This window comes from Staurois parvus, unplaced genomic scaffold (genome assembly GCF_062004578.1).
Source record: "Staurois parvus isolate SC_StPar_1 unplaced genomic scaffold, SC_StPar_1.0 ptg000827l, whole genome shotgun sequence".
NCBI classification, from domain to species: Eukaryota; Metazoa; Chordata; class Amphibia; order Anura; family Ranidae; genus Staurois; species Staurois parvus.
Window position 1 is genome coordinate 534,333 of NW_028318623.1, and position 18,100 is coordinate 552,432.

At 47.0% G+C, this 18,100-nt stretch overlaps 1 protein-coding gene across 1 annotated transcript in view; it reads right to left on the minus strand.

The window, feature by feature from the left end:
- Nucleotides 1-189: 189 nt before the first annotated feature.
- The window catches only part of BCL2L12 (BCL2 like 12), a 40,430-nt gene continuing 22,519 nt past the window's right edge, over nucleotides 190-18,100 (minus strand). Inside the window, exons 5-7 of the mRNA XM_089655159.1 lie at nucleotides 17,435-17,544; nucleotides 6,593-6,862; nucleotides 190-1,715 (exon numbers count right to left, since the gene is read on the minus strand). Of these exons, the coding sequence (XP_089511285.1) occupies nucleotides 1,668-1,715; nucleotides 6,593-6,862; nucleotides 17,435-17,544 (428 nt within the window). The 3' untranslated portion in view covers nucleotides 190-1,667. The remainder of the gene's footprint in view (nucleotides 1,716-6,592; nucleotides 6,863-17,434; nucleotides 17,545-18,100) is intronic.

The following is an 18,100-nucleotide window of genomic DNA, read 5'->3' on the forward strand; positions in this document are numbered from 1 at the left end:
AGGTGTATGATCCAAACAACATCTGAGTCCATATGATGGAACCCTGGATTAGCCAGTTGGTCATCCAGGGTTCCATCGTATGGACTCAGATGTTGTTTGGATCATACACCTTGTTCAGTTTGACATGCCTGTGTTATTATGTCCATTGTGAGTATGATACCTATTTTTGTTTCTTTAATAAATTATTTTAAACGATAATGCACTAGGTTGGTGCGCCCTTTTTCTGTTTCTCCATTTGTATCCAGTGTATTCGGACCACCCCGGTCTGTTGAGGGCAGCAAGTAGTGCATATTCCAGAAAATTCCAGAACATTCCTATTGGGTCTACTGAGTCCTTTCCTAGCGCAGGAGTAAAGTGTTTGTTGTGTAGGGTATTTTTATTGTAAGGTGCAGAATTTGATGGGTGGCACCACTTAAACTCGCCCATTGAGTTCAATGGAATCGCGTTGCAACCACGTGCAACGCACACGATTGCGCTGCAGTTGTATAACATGACAGGGTTAAATCAGGCAGTAAGGAGGTGATAGAACGCCTTCATAACGCCTGTCAAATGGCCTCTGAAAAGCATTCCGAGTGCGGATTGCTCTTCAAAGGGCACCATACTCCACTGCAAGTGTGAAAGTGCCCTAAAATAAATGAAAACATCCAAAAGGAAGAGTAGGAACTACTTAAAATGGATAGAGCCAGGAAATTCAGAGCAGACACCTCACACACCTAACATCCCCTCAAGATAGAAGAAAGTTATAGGTGACTGAACTCACCAGTTCAATCAGAACCCAAAAAAAAACATCAGTTCTGGATAACCCCAAAAAAAAAAACATCACTTCTGGAGAGCCCAAAAAAAAAATCATCAGTTCTGGAGAACCCAAAAAAAAAACATCAGTTCTGGAGAACCCAAACCTTTAAAGAGGTATGAATGTAAAATTTTAAAACCCGCAAAGCCAAGTCCATAGTGGTATAAAAAAATCATCATTCCACCCGCCTCACTTGGAGGATACGGATTACGGTTAAAAAATAAATGGCATATGCCAGCAGATGCCAACATTTCATAAAAGTCTTTGTTATAAAATCCTTAAAAGTTTCATAGTTTGGCAGATTTGCTTCCTGAGATTTCAGATATAGGTTTCATTCACAAGTCATAAAATTCTAGATTCCCTTAAACCACCTTAAGCCCGGGTTCACACCAATGAAGGTGCGGGAAACGCTGCGTTTTCTGTGTGTTTCCCGCACCGCATTGCAATCCGGTGCGGGTGTCAATGGTAAATTAATGACACCCCGAAATGATTGATAGAAATCGCATCACATGGGTGAGAGGACTCATGCGATGCGATTCAGGTGCAGATTTAAAAAAGGGCCCTGCACCTTTTTGGTGTGAATGCGATTTGAGCCATACAAAACATATGGCTCAAATCGCACCACACAGACATTTGCATGTGATTCATAGAGGAATGCGGTGCGATTTCTGTGAGAATTACACGCAGTGTCCCGCACCGCATAGTATGAACCTGGACTAAAGGAAGTACTTGTATCGTCAGCAGCTTGCCAAAATGTAGTAAATCAGTGCAAGTCTTTTCTTCAGGACAGTCCAAAGAAGTCCAAACAAGACGAATGGGATTTCTTTCTTGTCCGATTAGGGTCTGCAACTGAGGTAGGTATTCACTGTGTTCACTAATCGATCTGCAAGTCAGAAATATCTGCATGGGACACAATATTTTCCTGGAAGAGAGGAGAAAGAAAACATTTAATATCTGCTTGTGTCAACCACAGGCATAAAAATCACGATGAATTATAGGATTCTTCATACATGGAATTCCCAGAGATATCATGGCTCTGCAGGGCTAACGGATCAACTTAACCACTTCCAGTCCGGACACCCCCCCCCCCTCCCCTTCCAGTCCGGACACTTTCCCCCCCTGCCAGTCCGGACACTTTCCCCCCCTGCCAGTCCGGACACTTTCCCCCCCTGCCAGTCCGGACACTTTCCCCCCCTGCCAGTCCGGACACTTTCCCCCCCTGCCAGTCCGGACACTTTCCCCCCCTGCCAGTCCGGACACTTTCCCCCCCTGCCAGTCCGGACACTTTCCCCCCCTGCCAGTCCGGACACTTTCCCCCCCTTCCAGTCCGGACACTTTCCCCCCCTTCCAGTCCGGACACTTTCCCCCCCTTCCAGTCCGGACACTTTCCCCCCTTCCAGTCCGGACACTTTCCCCCCCTTCCAGTCCGGACACTTTCACCCCCTTCCTGCCCAGGCCAATTTTCAGCTTTCAGCGCTATCACACTTTGAATGACAATTGCGCGTTCATGCAACACTGTACCCATATTAAATTTTTTAGCATTTTTTGAGACAGATAAAGCTTTATTTTGATGGTATTTATTCACCACTGGGATTTTTATTTTTTTTGCTATGTAAATGAAAAAGTCCAAAAATTTTGAAAAAAAAGTGTTTTTCTTAAAAAATTTTGCAAATAAAGAGTCTTTGATCATAAATCTTGGCCAAAATGTATTCAGTTATCTTTTTAGTAAAAAAAAAAAAAAAAAATAATCCAAATTAGTTTCTAACCAAAAATTATAATTGTTTAAAATTTTTTTTTACTTTTTTTTATATTATTATTTGTTTTTTTTGGTTTTGTTTTTTACATACTGTCACCCTAGCAGTACAGTGTCACCATGGTGACACTGTACTACTTGTGAGGGGGTGAAGATTTTTTTTTTGTTTTTATTTTACGCTGATTGCTTTTACACCCATAAAGGCTGTAAAAGCAATCATTTCTCCTTCTCTCTGGCTGCATTCTTGCAGCCATTGAGAACTACTGTATGAGCTGTGATTGGTCACAGCTTGTCACATGGTACAAGGCTGTTGTGAATAGCCCTGTACCATGTGACCTCTGTGATCATTCACAGATGTCACATGTAGTAAGCAATAATGTCACAAGTGACATCTTGCTTACTACTCTGCACGTGATCACTGATTGGCCAATCAGCGATCACATGATCGGGACCTGGCACAGAGGTCCCGTCCGACGATTGGTGTTCCAATTTGTCCCAAAGAACGCGCAACAGCAGGGTGTGGGGAGGCCGTTTATAAACAGCCACCTGCCCCCATCCGGCCGTTTATATACAACGGCCGGACGGGAAGTGGTTAAAGAGGTTCTTCAGCCTTTTTGAAAACTTAAATCTCCAAATTAAAATATTGAGACTTGAAATGAGTATTTCAAAAAGATTTTGTATTTATCTATTTTTTTCTTTTTAATTTTGGATATTTCTGAAGAATGTGAAATTTTAATTTCAGTAATGAATTATGGGCACATTGTAAGGGTTTGTTATGGATGCTGCTCCTTAAATATAAACTCTGTGCCGGCATTTAGAGACTCTGCTGGTATTTTAATTAAATCTGAATGAGATTTAAAGTAGTTGAAAATCTTCGTGTTTTTTTAAAAATTAAAATAATAAACTTGTTATTCTTACCTGCTTTGTGGTATGGTATTGCACACAGCAGCCCCAATCCTCTTCTTCTGTGGTCCCCCCCTCCCGCTGGGACTCCTCACTCCCACCTGCTGAGTGCCCTCAGAGCAAACTCATGTGCCATTGCTCCCAAGCCCACCTGTATGTTTAGAAGATATACAGAGCCGGCCCCCCCCCCCCCCACCCCGGCTTCCTCCTCACCGACTGTGTCCAACAGCAGTGGGAGCCAATGGCCAGTATAGTTCTGCTTTAATTAAATTTGAATGTAGTTATGAATTTTGACCACAAGATGGAGTCAGTAGGAGATCAGCATTAAAGCGGAAATCCAGCTGGAAAAAAAAAAAAAAAAGTCAGCAGCTACAAAAATTGTAGCTGCTGACTTTTAATAGACAGACACTTACCTGTCCCCAGTACACCCCTTGAGGGTTAGGGACTGATGTGAATGTACAATATATATGTAAAGTGCTGTGTAAATTGACAGCGTTATACAAGTACCTGAAATAAATAAATATATATATATATATATATATATATATATATATATATATATATACATATATACACACACACACATATATATATATACACCTATATATATACACATATACAGTCAGGTCCATAAATATTGGGACATCGACACAATTCTAACATTTTTGGCTCTATACACCACCACAATGGATTTGAAATGAAATGAACAAGATGTGCTTTAACTGCAGACTGTCAGCTTTAATTTGAGGGTAATTACATCCAAATCAGGTGAACGGTGTAGGAATTACAACATGTGCCTCCCACTTGTTAAGGGACCAAAAGTAATGGGACAATTGGCTTCTCAGCCGTTCCATGGCCAGGTGTGTGTTATTCCCTCATTATCCCAATTACAATGAGCAGATAAAAGGTCCAGAGTTCATTTCAAGTGTGCTATTTGCATTTGGAATCTGTTGCTGTCAACTCTCAAGATGAGATCCAAAGAGCTGTCACCATCAGTGAAGCAAGCCATCATTAGGCTGAAAAAACAAAACAAACCCATCAGAGAGATAGCAAAAACATTAGGCGTGGCCAAAACAACTGTTTGGAACATTCTTAAAAAGAAGGAACGCACCAGTGAGCTCAGCAACACCAAAAGACCCGGAAGACCACGGAAAACAACTGTGGTGGATGACCGAAGAATTCTTTCCCTGGTGAAGAAAACACCCTTCACAACAGTTGGCCAGATCAAGAACACTCTCCAGGAGGTAGGTGTATGTGTGTCAAAGTCAACAATCAAGAGAAGACTTCACCAGAGTGAATACAGAGGGTTCACCACAAGATGTAAACCATTGGTGAGCCTCAAAAACAGGAAGGCCAGATTAGAGTTTGCCAAACGACATGTAAAAAAGCCTTCACAGTTCTGGAACAACATCCTATGGACAGATGAGACCAAGATCAACTTGTACCAGAGTGATGGGAAGAGAAGAGTATGGAGAAGGAAAGGAACTGCTCATGATCCTAAGCATACCACCTCATCAGTGAAGCATGGTGGTGGTAGTGTCATGGCGTGCGCATGTATGGCTGCCAATGGAACTGGTTCTCTTGTATTTATTGATGATGTGACTGCTGACAAAAGCAGCCGGATGAATTCTGAAGTGTTTCGGGAATATTATCTGCTCATATTCAGCCAAATGCTTCACAACTCATTGGACGCTTCACAGTGCAGATGGACAATGACCCAAAGCAGACTGCAAAAGCAACCAAAGAGTTTTTTAAGGGAAAGAAGTGGAATATTATGCAATGGCCAAGTCAATCACCTGACCTGAATCCGATTGAGCATTTCACTTGCTGAAGACAAAACTGAAGGGAAAATGTCCCAAGAACAAGCAGGAACTGAAGACAGTGGCAGTAGAGGTCTGGCAGAGCATCACCAGGGATGAAACCCAGCGTCTGGTGATGTCTATGCGTTCCAGACTTCAGGCTGTAATTGACTGCAAAGGATTTGCAACCAAGTATTAAAAAGTGAAAGTTTGATTTATGATTATTATTCTGTCCCATTACTTTTGGTTCCTTAATAAGTGGGAGGCACATATGCAAACTGTTGTACTTCCTACACAGTTCACCTGATTTGGATGTAAATACCCTCAAATTAAAGCTGACAGTCTGCAGTTAAAGCACATCTTGTTTGTTTCATTTCAAATCCATTGTGGTGGTGTATTGAGGCAAAAATGTTAGAATTGTGTCCATGTCCCAATAGTTATGGACCTGACTGATATATATATATAGATTTAATTATTATTATACAAAATTTATATAGCGCCAACAGTTTGCTCAGCGCTTTACAATATAACGGGAGACAATACAGCAACAATACAGTTCAATACAAGAGGGATAGGAGGGCCCTGATCCTGGGAGCTTACAATCTATATATATTCCAGTATATATACCATAGTTCGTAGACGCTATAACTTATGTGCAAACCAATCAATAAATTCTTATTGGGATTTTTTTTTTTACAAAAATATGTAACAGAATACATTTTGGCCTAAATTTATGAAGAAATTAGATTTTTTTTTTATTAGATATTTTTTACAGTAGAAAGTACAAAATATTGTTTGTTTTTTTTAAATATCGCAAAAAAATAAAAACCCAGAAGTGATCAAATACCGTCAAAAGAAAGCTCTATTTGTGGGAAAAAATGATATAAATGTAATTTATGTGCAGCATTGCACAACCACGCAATTGGCAGTTAAAGTAACGCCATATAGCAAAAAATGGCCTGTTCACAAAGGGGGGTAATCAGGAGGCCAAAACCAGAAGTGACAAAACACTTGTTGCTTCTGGGTTTCTAATACTGTTAGAGATGATTGGGGACATTCCGGTCTCGGATCAGATCTATACACGCTGCCTGTAAAAGCCATCCAGCGGCTAATTAGCTGATAGGATGGCTTTTACATAAAAGAGAATTACCTGGAGAGAAAAAAGATAAATAAAAGCGATACCGGGATGATGTCAGTAGCTGCAGGCATCATCCCGGTATAACCACCCAGATACCACATGACGTCCTACTAAGAAGCGGTTAAGCAAGAACAGGAATGGTTTTATATATATATATATATATGGAGCTGCATCCAATTCTCTACAGACAATATAGAAATACCTACCCAGCCTCCTTGTTTCTGCAGCCACGGTACAAACATGTCCATGTACTGAAGGCTGTAGCCCATAAGTTGGTGAACGGCATGACTGTTGATTCCTGCTACTTTCCTCGTCAGTTCCATCGTCAGGGCGATTTTAGTCAGTTCAGGGCTGACGCTGGTACCCACTTCACTGGTCTCAACCTCCGCCTGGCTTGTGAAAACCTCTGCAAGTCGAAAGAAGCTGCCATATGACATTCTAGTGAGAGTGTTCCTGAGAAAGGGATCTCTGTGGATCTAGAAAAGAAACCACAAGAACATCAATCTTATTACACATCATGACTTTTACACAACAAAGAAAAAGGTCAAAATTGTGGTTAACACTTCCGCCTGGCAGTACTCGGGTCGTTGGTTCGAATCCCAACCACAGCACCACCTGCCTGGAGTTTGCATGTTCTCCCTGTGAATATCTCAACTAAAATCTCTGTATATCTCCCAAGAAAAGTAAATCTTTCACCCTCGAAAGTGCAAATATCAAAACCTTTTCTTTCACTCTTCACCCCAAAACCTAATACCCTTCCTTTACTTCAAAAAATTCCAAATACAATTCCAAAATATCATTCAAAAATATTCACCAAATGTCCCAAATAAAGTTCAAAATAAAGTCCAAAAGTAATCCACCCAATGTCCACACTATTCGATCTTCCAAACGTGATAAGATGTCCAAAACATCGCCAAAATCCGCACGTTCCTAACTCCAGAAACCACTAAACAGCTCATGCACTCCCTCATCATATCACGACTCGACTACTGCAACTCCCTCCTCACTGGCCTGCCTCGCCGCTGGCTATCCCTGCTTCAGTCGATCCTGAACACGGCTACCAGACTCATTCACCTTTCCAACCGCTCCATCTCCGCCACCCCCCTCTGCCAATCCCTCCACTGGCTTCCGATTGCGCAACGGATCAAATTCAAAATCCTAACACTGATGTACAAAGCTGTCCACCATACTGCCCTGAACTACATCACTGACCTAATATCCAAGTACCACCCAACACGCACACTCCGCTCCTCACAAGACCTCCTTCTCTCTAGTTCCCTGGTCTCCTCCTCCCATGCCCGCCTCCAGGACTTCTCCAGGGTGTCACCCATCCTCTGGAACTCCCTGCCCCAACCCATCAGATTATCACCTACTCTCCTCTCCTTTAGGCGCACCCTGAAAACCCATCTCTTCAGGGAAGCCTACCCCACCCCCTGCTAACTTGCCGACCTCCTCCACTCTTCCTACCACTCCATCCCCCACAGCTATCCCCTCCTGTGCCACCATCCCCTCCCTCCTAGATTGTAAGCTCCAAAGAGCAGGGCCCTCGATCCCCTCATGTTTTGCATTGTATTGGTATTGTTCTGTCACATGTTCTGTCCCCCTTTGTAATGTACAGCGCTGAGCGAACTATTGGCGCTTTATAAATACTGTATAATAATAATAATAATTTGTTATTCCAAATCCAAGATACCTCAAAAAAATATAAACTAAATATAGTGCATTACCTCTCAAATAATATTCTGTGATACCATGCAAACACTCGTGAAAAAAAAAAAATATATATATTTATATAAACATAAATTAAATAAAAATACAAAAATTCTACGTGACTATCAAATATGAATAAATAAAGTGAATGGAGTAAGTCCACCTATACACCCCCACTCGTGAAGTGTATAATTCACAGCACCTGGACTAGTGATAATACACAATATTTATAGATGTCATCACTCTAGCCAGGTGAAATTCACAAAAACCACTCAAACTGTGATTAGTGCACCATTCCAAACAAGTGCCACCACACTAGTAGGATAACATACTATTACCCTCTTGCAGCTTACAAAAGCATTTCCAACATTCCCTGTGAATGCCTGTGTTCCCTCCGGGTACTCCGGTTTCCTCCCACACTCCAAAGACATGCTGGTAGGTTAATTGGCCCTAGTATGTGTATGTATGAATGTGAGTAAGGGACCTTAGATTGTACTCCCCTTGAGGGTTAGGGACTGATGTGAACGTAAAAATAATATAATATACAGTGCTGTATAATGTGACAATACTATACAAGTACCTTTAACCCCTTCACGCCTAAGGGTAAAACAAATCTAAATGCCTAAGCACAATTCTGCAACGTTGACATGCGATAGTAAAACCGTAAATATCACAACTGCTTTGTACATCCAGGTGGATTGTACCTTGATTTTTTCAGGACAAATTGGGTTTTCATTTGGTGGTAAATGGTAATGGATAGCTCCTAATTTTTTTTTTATTATCAAAGGAAATCTGGCCCAAAATAGTAAAAGAAAAATATTTTTTTTCTCATTTAGCTGTATGTTTCTTGTTACTAATCATAACCTACCACCAAAAAACAACCCAAAATAAATTCTCCAGCTCTTGACGATCGCAGCGATACCATATATGTGTATGTTATTTGTTGTTTGTACCCGTAGTACAGCCCAGAAACAATAGTGCGCATTTTGTTTTTCTCTTTTTTTTTTTTTTTTTTTTAAACCTAAAAAACACACCGACATTAACACTAACGGACACTGATAAAAAAAAATTTTAATTCTGACCTTTGACCTTGACCCAAACACCAACCCTGGCAGGCCTGTAATTTTTAGGAATAACTCCCTGAAATCTGTCCGAACAAGAGTCTAGTAAACATCCCGGTATGATAAAATTTGAAACACGAATTCATAAATTATAATATAATAAACCATCATAAAAAAAATTCTAATAATAAATTTAATTCAATAATATAATCAAACCAAAAACACTGAAATGGGAAATATAGCGCCAAGTTCGCACATCGCTGAGCTCAGTCGCAGAATCGTTTTCAGTGTCTGATGAGGAATTTCCCCCACAAATCATTATCACTCAATTCTGCAAGTGGTTCTGATTTACTATCGCTGTTCTCTAGCCGGTCTAAAACCGCTTTTGACCTAAAGGGACGCTTTTTGGACGCCATGGACGTTTCTCAGTTTCCAGGCAGAAAGAACAGTAAAAATGAAGGCAGGGCGCCGGACAAAGCACTCGGGACAAAATGTATGTGAAATGGTTTGATACAGGAATGTTATACTATGTGATTTTAGAGTATTGAGTGAATGTCACTTTTTGTCATTTTCAAATTTTCCTCCAGTTCCATCCCCCGTATGTCCCGATGTCGCAGGGAACGGAAGACGGATGCCGGCATCCGCCGGAGGACATTACAGGTGACACTGCAGGAGGGACATCGCAGGAGCGCAGGACAAGGTAAGAGAAGAACAGATCCCGGAGCAGCACTGCAGGGTATTCCCGAGTGTAGCTCGGGGTTACCGCTTTTGGTACTGAAATTTTACCCCGAGCCAGGGGCGGACTGACCATTTGGAAACTCGGGCACTGCCCAAGGGCCCAGGGTCAGTAAGGGGCCCCATAAGATGCCCCTGGTACCTTTTTCATAGGCTTTTTTGAGTTTGGGCAAGGACACAGGGGCCCTATGATCCCCTATTGCCCGGGGGCCCCATGAGTGGTCAGTCCGCCCCTGCCCCGAGCTACACTCGGGAATAACTCCAGGGAGCCTATGGAATGGTCTCAGCCACCATTCTGGCCACTAACGCGATTCACTCCGCCCACTTCTGTGACCAAGCTCCGGTAGGTGAAGCCAAATGCGTCAGTGGACATGGCCAGAACAGCGGCTGAGGCCATTCCGTAACATTGGCCTCCTGGGGTGAGTTGATCAGCCTCCATCCCTTCACTGGCACCAGTAATGTCTGCATCCAATTCTGTAATCTAAAAATGGCCATACACCTGAGGTCCTCAACCGTTTGAAGAGCAGGGGCCACTTAAGCGATTTGGTAACCAGTCACAGGCCACAATAAAAATTAAATGGTTTCAGAATCTTATTTTTTTTTAAATTTTGAATAACATAATGAACATTTTCCTCCTGCAGTTGATGAAAGCCGGGAGAGAAGGGGAGAAGCCGGCTTTCCGTGGCTGCAGGAGGAGAATGGAGAGGATCGATTCCTGTATATTCAGCTCCCACCGCCCCTCATGTCAAAGTGTAAATCAGAATGTGACAGGGAGGCCACACAGCCCCCTGGAGCATGGGGCAGAGTCAACATCACGACCCGACGCTACACCAGTGCCTGGGTCCAATAGGATTTCTGGAACAACAGAAACAAAACTATCAAGTTAAAGAGTCTCGGATTTTATTGTACACCAATATGGTGGCCTCAAGTCCAGATCAGAGGGCAGAGCAAGCTAGGTCTCCAACTGCTAGGTCTCTAAACATGAATGGTCGCCCATTGTTTGTGTTCAGACTGTGGAAAGGGCTAGAGGGCTGCAGACAACTTCAGCATGGGCTGATCATGGAGAAAACAAAAACTAACAATGTTTTCCATTGTATCTGTTGGTCTGCATACTTCTTTTCTCTGGCAAAATGTATGCAGTGGTGTCTGCTGGTACTCCAAAAACCAAAAGCCTGCAATAGATGGATCTAATCTTGGGAGGTTCAGCAAGGACCAGCCAGGATTCAATCGATCTATGGGCAGGCTGGTTGTACTGAAACTAATCGATTGACATCAGTAGAACCAGCCAGCCGCCAGCAGTGATCATTGTGTTCTGCTGGCAGGAAAGGGGGCAAAGTTCCCCCGACCACCAGCGCAAGGGGGCACAGTTCCCCCGACCACCAGCGCAAGGGGGCACAGTTCCCCCGACCACCAGCGCAAGGGGGCACAGTTCCCCCGACCACCAGCGCAAGGGGGCACAGTTCCCCCGACCACCAGCGCAAGGGGGCACAGTTCCCCCGACCACCAGCGCAAGGGGGCACAGTTCCCCCGACCACCAGCGCAAGGGGGCACAGTTCCCCCGACCACCAGCGCAAGGGGGCACAGTTCCCCCGACCACCAGCGCAAGGGGGCACAGTTCCCCTGACCACCAGCGCAAGGGGGCACAGTTCCCCTGACCACCAGCGCAAGGGGGCACAGTTCCCCTGACCACCAGCGCAAGGGGGCAAAGTTCCCCTGACCACCAGCGCAAGGGGGCACAGTTCCCCCGACCACCAGCGCAAGGGGGCACAGTTCCCCCGACCACCAGCGCAAGGGGGCACAGTTCCCCCGACCACCAGCGCAAGGGGGCACAGTTTCCCCGACCACCAGCCCAAGGGGGCACAGTTCCCCCGACCACCAGCACAAGGGGGCACAGTTCCCCCGACCACCAGCACAAGGGGGCACAGTTCCCCCGACCACCAGCACAAGGGGGCAAAGTTCCCCTGACCACCAGCACAAGGGGGCAAAGTTCCCCTGACCACCAGCCCAAGGGGGCAAAGTTCCCCAGACCACCAGCACAAGGGGGCAAAGTTCCCCAGACCACCAGCACAAGGGGGCAAAGTTCCCCTGACCACCAGCACAGATAAAACCTTGTGTTAATAACAACTAATGTATTAAAAACACACAGCCAGCCTAATATATATATCATTGGCAGCACACTGACCAGCCATGCGAAAGCTCGGATGAGTTGCGGCTCGTGGCGTCATCGCCCAGCGCTGCTACTCCTTTCCAAACTTGCGCATGACCCCTATGTGCGCTGTTATCCGATGCTTGGCTGCTGGGGTGACTTGGCCATAGGTTTGCCACCGCTGCTCTAGGCAGTTTCCCTGGAGTCCCACTGTGATGCTCCCTAAGTTTGCATTTTTTGTTTGCATTCCAGCACACTTGCTGGAATGCAAATTCACAACTGGTCTTGCACCCCTTGCTGAGCTACACTTATGGACATGCTGCTTCTCTGCATAACTATTTTTCTGCTTTCATCAAAAAGCTAAACCTCCGTCCCCAGAAAAGGTCATTGTAAGACCTATAGTAGCAGGAATTTGCATTTGTTTAGATGTAAATGATGCTTCTGCCCTGAAGACAATGCAGCTGCAGCCCCTGGGCCTCACATCTCTATAAAAAGAATAGGCCAAGTCATTACAATGGGGAGGAGTACGGCACAATACCATCAGAGGTGAGGAGTCAGCGGCTACCCATAAGAAGCGCGGGCTTGGAACATTACTCATGCAGCACTCAGATGGTCAATGACCCGATATAGAAATATGGCAGCTGGGAGAAGACGGGATGCTTCAGGCAAACACCTCCACTTGGTTTGCTTGAAGGATAAGTTCACCTTTTGCTAAAAAAATGATAAACGGACTTGAAACTTGGATCTATAGTTAAAGTAATTGTAGAGGCGGACGGGTTTTCACCTTCATACAGTCTATGCAAGAAGGTAAACCAAGATTAAATCTGATTGATGGTTGTGGAGGAATAGCGAGACCTAAAGAAACACTACTGTGAAAAAGAATATTCGGTGTATCATTTTCACATGAATAATTATATTATATAAATATACACACACACATACATATATACATACACACATATATATATATATATATACGCACGCACACACACACACACACACACACACACATATATACATATACACACACACAAATATAAGAGATTAAGCCCCTGCATTGTGTAAAAAGGCTGTTTAATCTGGTCTTCTCTGATCCTCCCCTTCTTCTGCATACTCAATCCAATCTGATGATAGTACAGAGCTCTAGGAGTCACTCTGCACATGCACAGTTTAGTGTGTATTGCTAGAGTTTTTTTTTTTGTTTGGGGGGGGGGGGGTGCATGTGATGAGCACAGGGCCATTCACTGTCCAGACAGAGGGTGAGGGGTCATGCAGCTTCCTAATAGCTTTAACCAGTGTTCTGCTGGACACTGCCAGAAGTCACAAGACTTATATACAGCTGTTGAGAAAAGGGATTTAGGAGTTTATATTTACTAAACTAATTACATCTCCATGTTCTCTGTACTGTGGGAGAACAGACATAGTGAATGCAGGGTCTGGGGAGACCGGATATAGTGAATGCAGGGTCCAGGGGGAGACCAGATATAGTGAATGCAGGGTCCAGGGGGAGACCAGATATAGTGAATGCAGGGTCCAGGGGGAGACCGGATATAGTGAATGCAGGGTCCAGGGGGAGACCGGATATAGTGAATGCAGGGTCCAGGGGGAGACCGGATATAGTGAATGCAGGGTCCAGGGGGAGACCGGATATAGTGAATGCAGGGTCCAGGGGGAGACCGGATATAGTGAATGCAGGGTCCAGGGGGAGACCAGATATAGTGAATGCAGGGTCCAGGGGGAGACCAGATATAGTGAATGCAGGGTCCAGGGGGAGACCAGATATAGTGAATGCAGGGTCCAGGGGGAGACCAGATATAGTGAATGCAGGGTCCAGGGGGAGACCAGATATAGTGAATGCAGGGTCCAGGGGGAGACCAGATATAGTGAATGCAGGGTCCAGGGGGAGACCAGATATAGTGAATGCAGGGTCCAGGGGGAGACCAGATATAGTGAATGCAGGGTCCAGGGGGAGACCAGATATAGTGAATGCAGGGTCCAGGGGGAGACCAGATATAGTGAATGCAGGGTCCAGGGGGAGACCAGATATAGTGAATGCAGGGTCCAGGGGGAGACCAGATATAGTGAATGCAGGGTCCAGGGGGAGACCAGATATAGTGAATGCAGGGTCCAGGGGGAGACCAGATATAGTGAATGCAGGGTCCAGGGGGAGACCAGATATAGTGAATGCAGGGTCCAGGGGGAGACCAGATATAGTGAATGCAGGGTCCAGGGGGAGACCAGATATAGTGAATGCAGGGTCCAGGGGGAGACCAGATATAGTGAATGCAGGGTCCAGGGGGAGACCAGATATAGTGAATGCAGGGTCCAGGGGGAGACCAGATATAGTGAATGCAGGGTCCAGGGGGAGACCAGATATAGTGAATGCAGGGTCCAGGGGGAGACCAGATATAGTGAATGCAGGGTCCAGGGGGAGACCAGATATAGTGAATGCAGGGTCCAGGGGGAGACCAGATATAGTGAATGCAGGGTCCAGGGGGAGACCAGATATAGTGAATGCAGGGTCCAGGGGGAGACCAGATATAGTGAATGCAGGGTCCAGGGGGAGACCAGATATAGTGAATGCAGGGTCCAGGGGGAGACCAGATATAGTGAATGCAGGGTCCAGGGGGAGACCAGATATGGTGAATGCAGGGTCCAGGGGGAGACCAGATACGGTGAATGCAGGGTCCAGGGGGAGACCAGATACGGTGAATGCAGGGTCCAGGGGGAGACCAGATACGGTGAATGCAGGGTCCAGGGGGAGACCAGATACGGTGAATGCAGGGTCCGGGCAGACCAGATACGGTGAATGCAGGGTCCGGGCAGACCCGATACGGTGAATGCAGGGTCCGGGCAGACCCGATACGGTGAATGCAGGGTCCGGGCAGACCCGATACGGTGAATGCAGGGTCCGGGCAGACCCGATACGGTGAATGCAGGGTCCGGGCAGACCCGATACGGTGAATGCAGGGTCCGGGCAGACCCGATACGGTGAATGCAGGGTCCGGGCAGACCCGATACGGTGAATGCAGGGTCCGGGCAGACCCGATACGGTGAATGCAGGGTCCGGGCAGACCCGATACGGTGAATGCAGGGTCCGGGCAGACCCGATACGGTGAATGCAGGGTCCGGGCAGACCCGATACGGTGAATGCAGGGTCCGGGCAGACCCGATACGGTGAATGCAGGGTCCGGGCAGACCCGATACGGTGAATGCAGGGTCCGGGCAGACCCGATACGGTGAATGCAGGGTCCGGGCAGACCCGATACGGTGAATGCAGGGTCCGGGCAGACCCGATACGGTGAATGCAGGGTCCGGGCAGACCCGATACGGTGAATGCAGGGTCCGGGCAGACCCGATACGGTGAATGCAGGGTCCGGGCAGACCCGATACGGTGAATGCAGGGTCCGGGCAGACCCGATACGGTGAATGCAGGGTCCGGGCAGACCCGATACGGTGAATGCAGGGTCCGGGCAGACCCGATACGGTGAATGCAGGGTCCGGGCAGACCCGATACGGTGAATGCAGGGTCCGGGCAGACCCGATACGGTGAATGCAGGGTCCGGGCAGACCCGATACGGTGAATGCAGGGTCCGGGCAGACCCGATACGGTGAATGCAGGGTCCGGGCAGACCCGATACGGTGAATGCAGGGTCCGGGCAGACCCGATACGGTGAATGCAGGGTCCGGGCAGACCCGATACGGTGAATGCAGGGTCCGGGCAGACCCGATACGGTGAATGCAGGGTCCGGGCAGACCCGATACGGTGAATGCAGGGTCCGGGCAGACCCGATACGGTGAATGCAGGGTCCGGGCAGACCCGATACGGTGAATGCAGGGTCCGGGCAGACCCGATACGGTGAATGCAGGGTCCGGGCAGACCCGATACGGTGAATGCAGGGTCCGGGCAGACCCGATACGGTGAATGCAGGGTCCGGGCAGACCCGATACGGTGAATGCAGGGTCCGGGCAGACCCGATACGGTGAATGCAGGGTCCGGGCAGACCCGATACGGTGAATGCAGGGTCCGGGCAGACCCGATACGGTGAATGCAGGGTCCGGGCAGACCCGATACGGTGAATGCAGGGTCCGGGCAGACCCGATACGGTGAATGCAGGGTCCGGGCAGACCCGATACGGTGAATGCAGGGTCCGGGCAGACCCGATACGGTGAATGCAGGGTCCGGGCAGACCCGATACGGTGAATGCAGGGTCCGGGCAGACCCGATACGGTGAATGCAGGGTCCGGGCAGACCCGATACGGTGAATGCAGGGTCCGGGCAGACCCGATACGGTGAATGCAGGGTCCGGGCAGACCCGATACGGTGAATGCAGGGTCCGGGCAGACCCGATACGGTGAATGCAGGGTCCGGGCAGACCCGATACGGTGAATGCAGGGTCCGGGCAGACCCGATACGGTGAATGCAGGGTCCGGGCAGACCCGATACGGTGAATGCAGGGTCCGGGCAGACCCGATACGGTGAATGCAGGGTCCGGGCAGACCCGATACGGTGAATGCAGGGTCCGGGCAGACCCGATACGGTGAATGCAGGGTCCGGGCAGACCCGATACGGTGAATGCAGGGTCCGGGCAGACCCGATACGGTGAATGCAGGGTCCGGGCAGACCCGATACGGTGAATGCAGGGTCCGGGCAGACCCGATACGGTGAATGCAGGGTCCGGGCAGACCCGATACGGTGAATGCAGGGTCCGGGCAGACCGGATACGGTGAATGCAGGGTCCGGGGAGAGCGGATATAGTGAATGCAGGGTCCGGGGGGACCAGATATAGTGAATGCAGGGTCCGGGGGGACCAGATATAGTGAATGCAGGGTCCGGGGGGACCAGATATAGTGAATGCAGGGTCCGGGGAGACCAGATATAGTGAATGCAGGGTCCGGGGAGACCAGATATAGTGAATGCAGGGTCCGGGGAGACCAGATATAGTGAATGCAGGGTCCGGGGAGACCAGATATAGTGAATGCAGGGTCCGGGGAGACCAGATATAGTGAATGCAGGGTCCGGGGAGACCAGATATAGTGAATGCAGGGTCCGGGGAGACCAGATATAGTGAATGCAGGGTCCGGGGAGACCAGATATAGTGAATGCAGGGTCCGGGGAGACCAGATATAGTGAATGCAGGGTCCGGGGAGACCAGATATAGTGAATGCAGGGTCCGGGGAGAGCGGATATAGTGAATGCAGGGCCCTGGGTTTAGTAACACGTTAATACAAAGGAAGCAATACAAAAAGAACAGGATACCATTTCATACAAGTACATGATACAGCCGGCACACATCAGGAATAAGAAGTGTTGGGTTTACATATTCTTTAAGTAGGCCATACATAGATTGAAATTCGGCCGATTCAGGAGATATGATCCCTGTATTTCCTCTTACCTTCTCATTGATAACAACAGCCTGTTCCTGCAGTAAGGCCACCAATTTCCGGATGACCTCCTCTTTGTCTTCTGCACCAGCTTTGTCGCCGACGCTCACATTATTGTTCTCTGAATTGAATAGATGAACACAATTATATAGGTAAAGCAAAAAGCTGAAGGAAAACAAACCAACGCAAATTCAAAAACAAAATGCCATCTCTTTAACGTTGACTTTTGAGGCAGCCATTCATTAAGCCTGGTTCACGCCTATGCATGTTGCGATTGATGTGTTGTTTTCAGCGTGTTTTTGAACACATGTTCTTGACATGTTTTGCATTTTTTTTTGCCAATAGGAAAGTATTGAGTGTGACTTTGATGCAATTTTGCACTCTCTGGCACTCTTAGAAAATCCTGCACTACTTTGATGCAACTTTGATGTGACTTGAGTGCCAGAGAGTGAAAAATCGCTCAATAGTTTCCTATTGACCGAAAAAAAAAAAAAACAAAAAAAAAAAAAAAACGTAAAATGTATCAAAAACCCAACACTTGCATTTTTGGTGCAGTTCCATTGATGTAGTAAAAATGCAATCCCTGACCCTTTCCAAAAACGTAGTAGTTGAAGACACATAGATGTGAACGTGTCCCTTAGGGAAACATGTTGAATGGACTGTAGAGTGTGAATGCA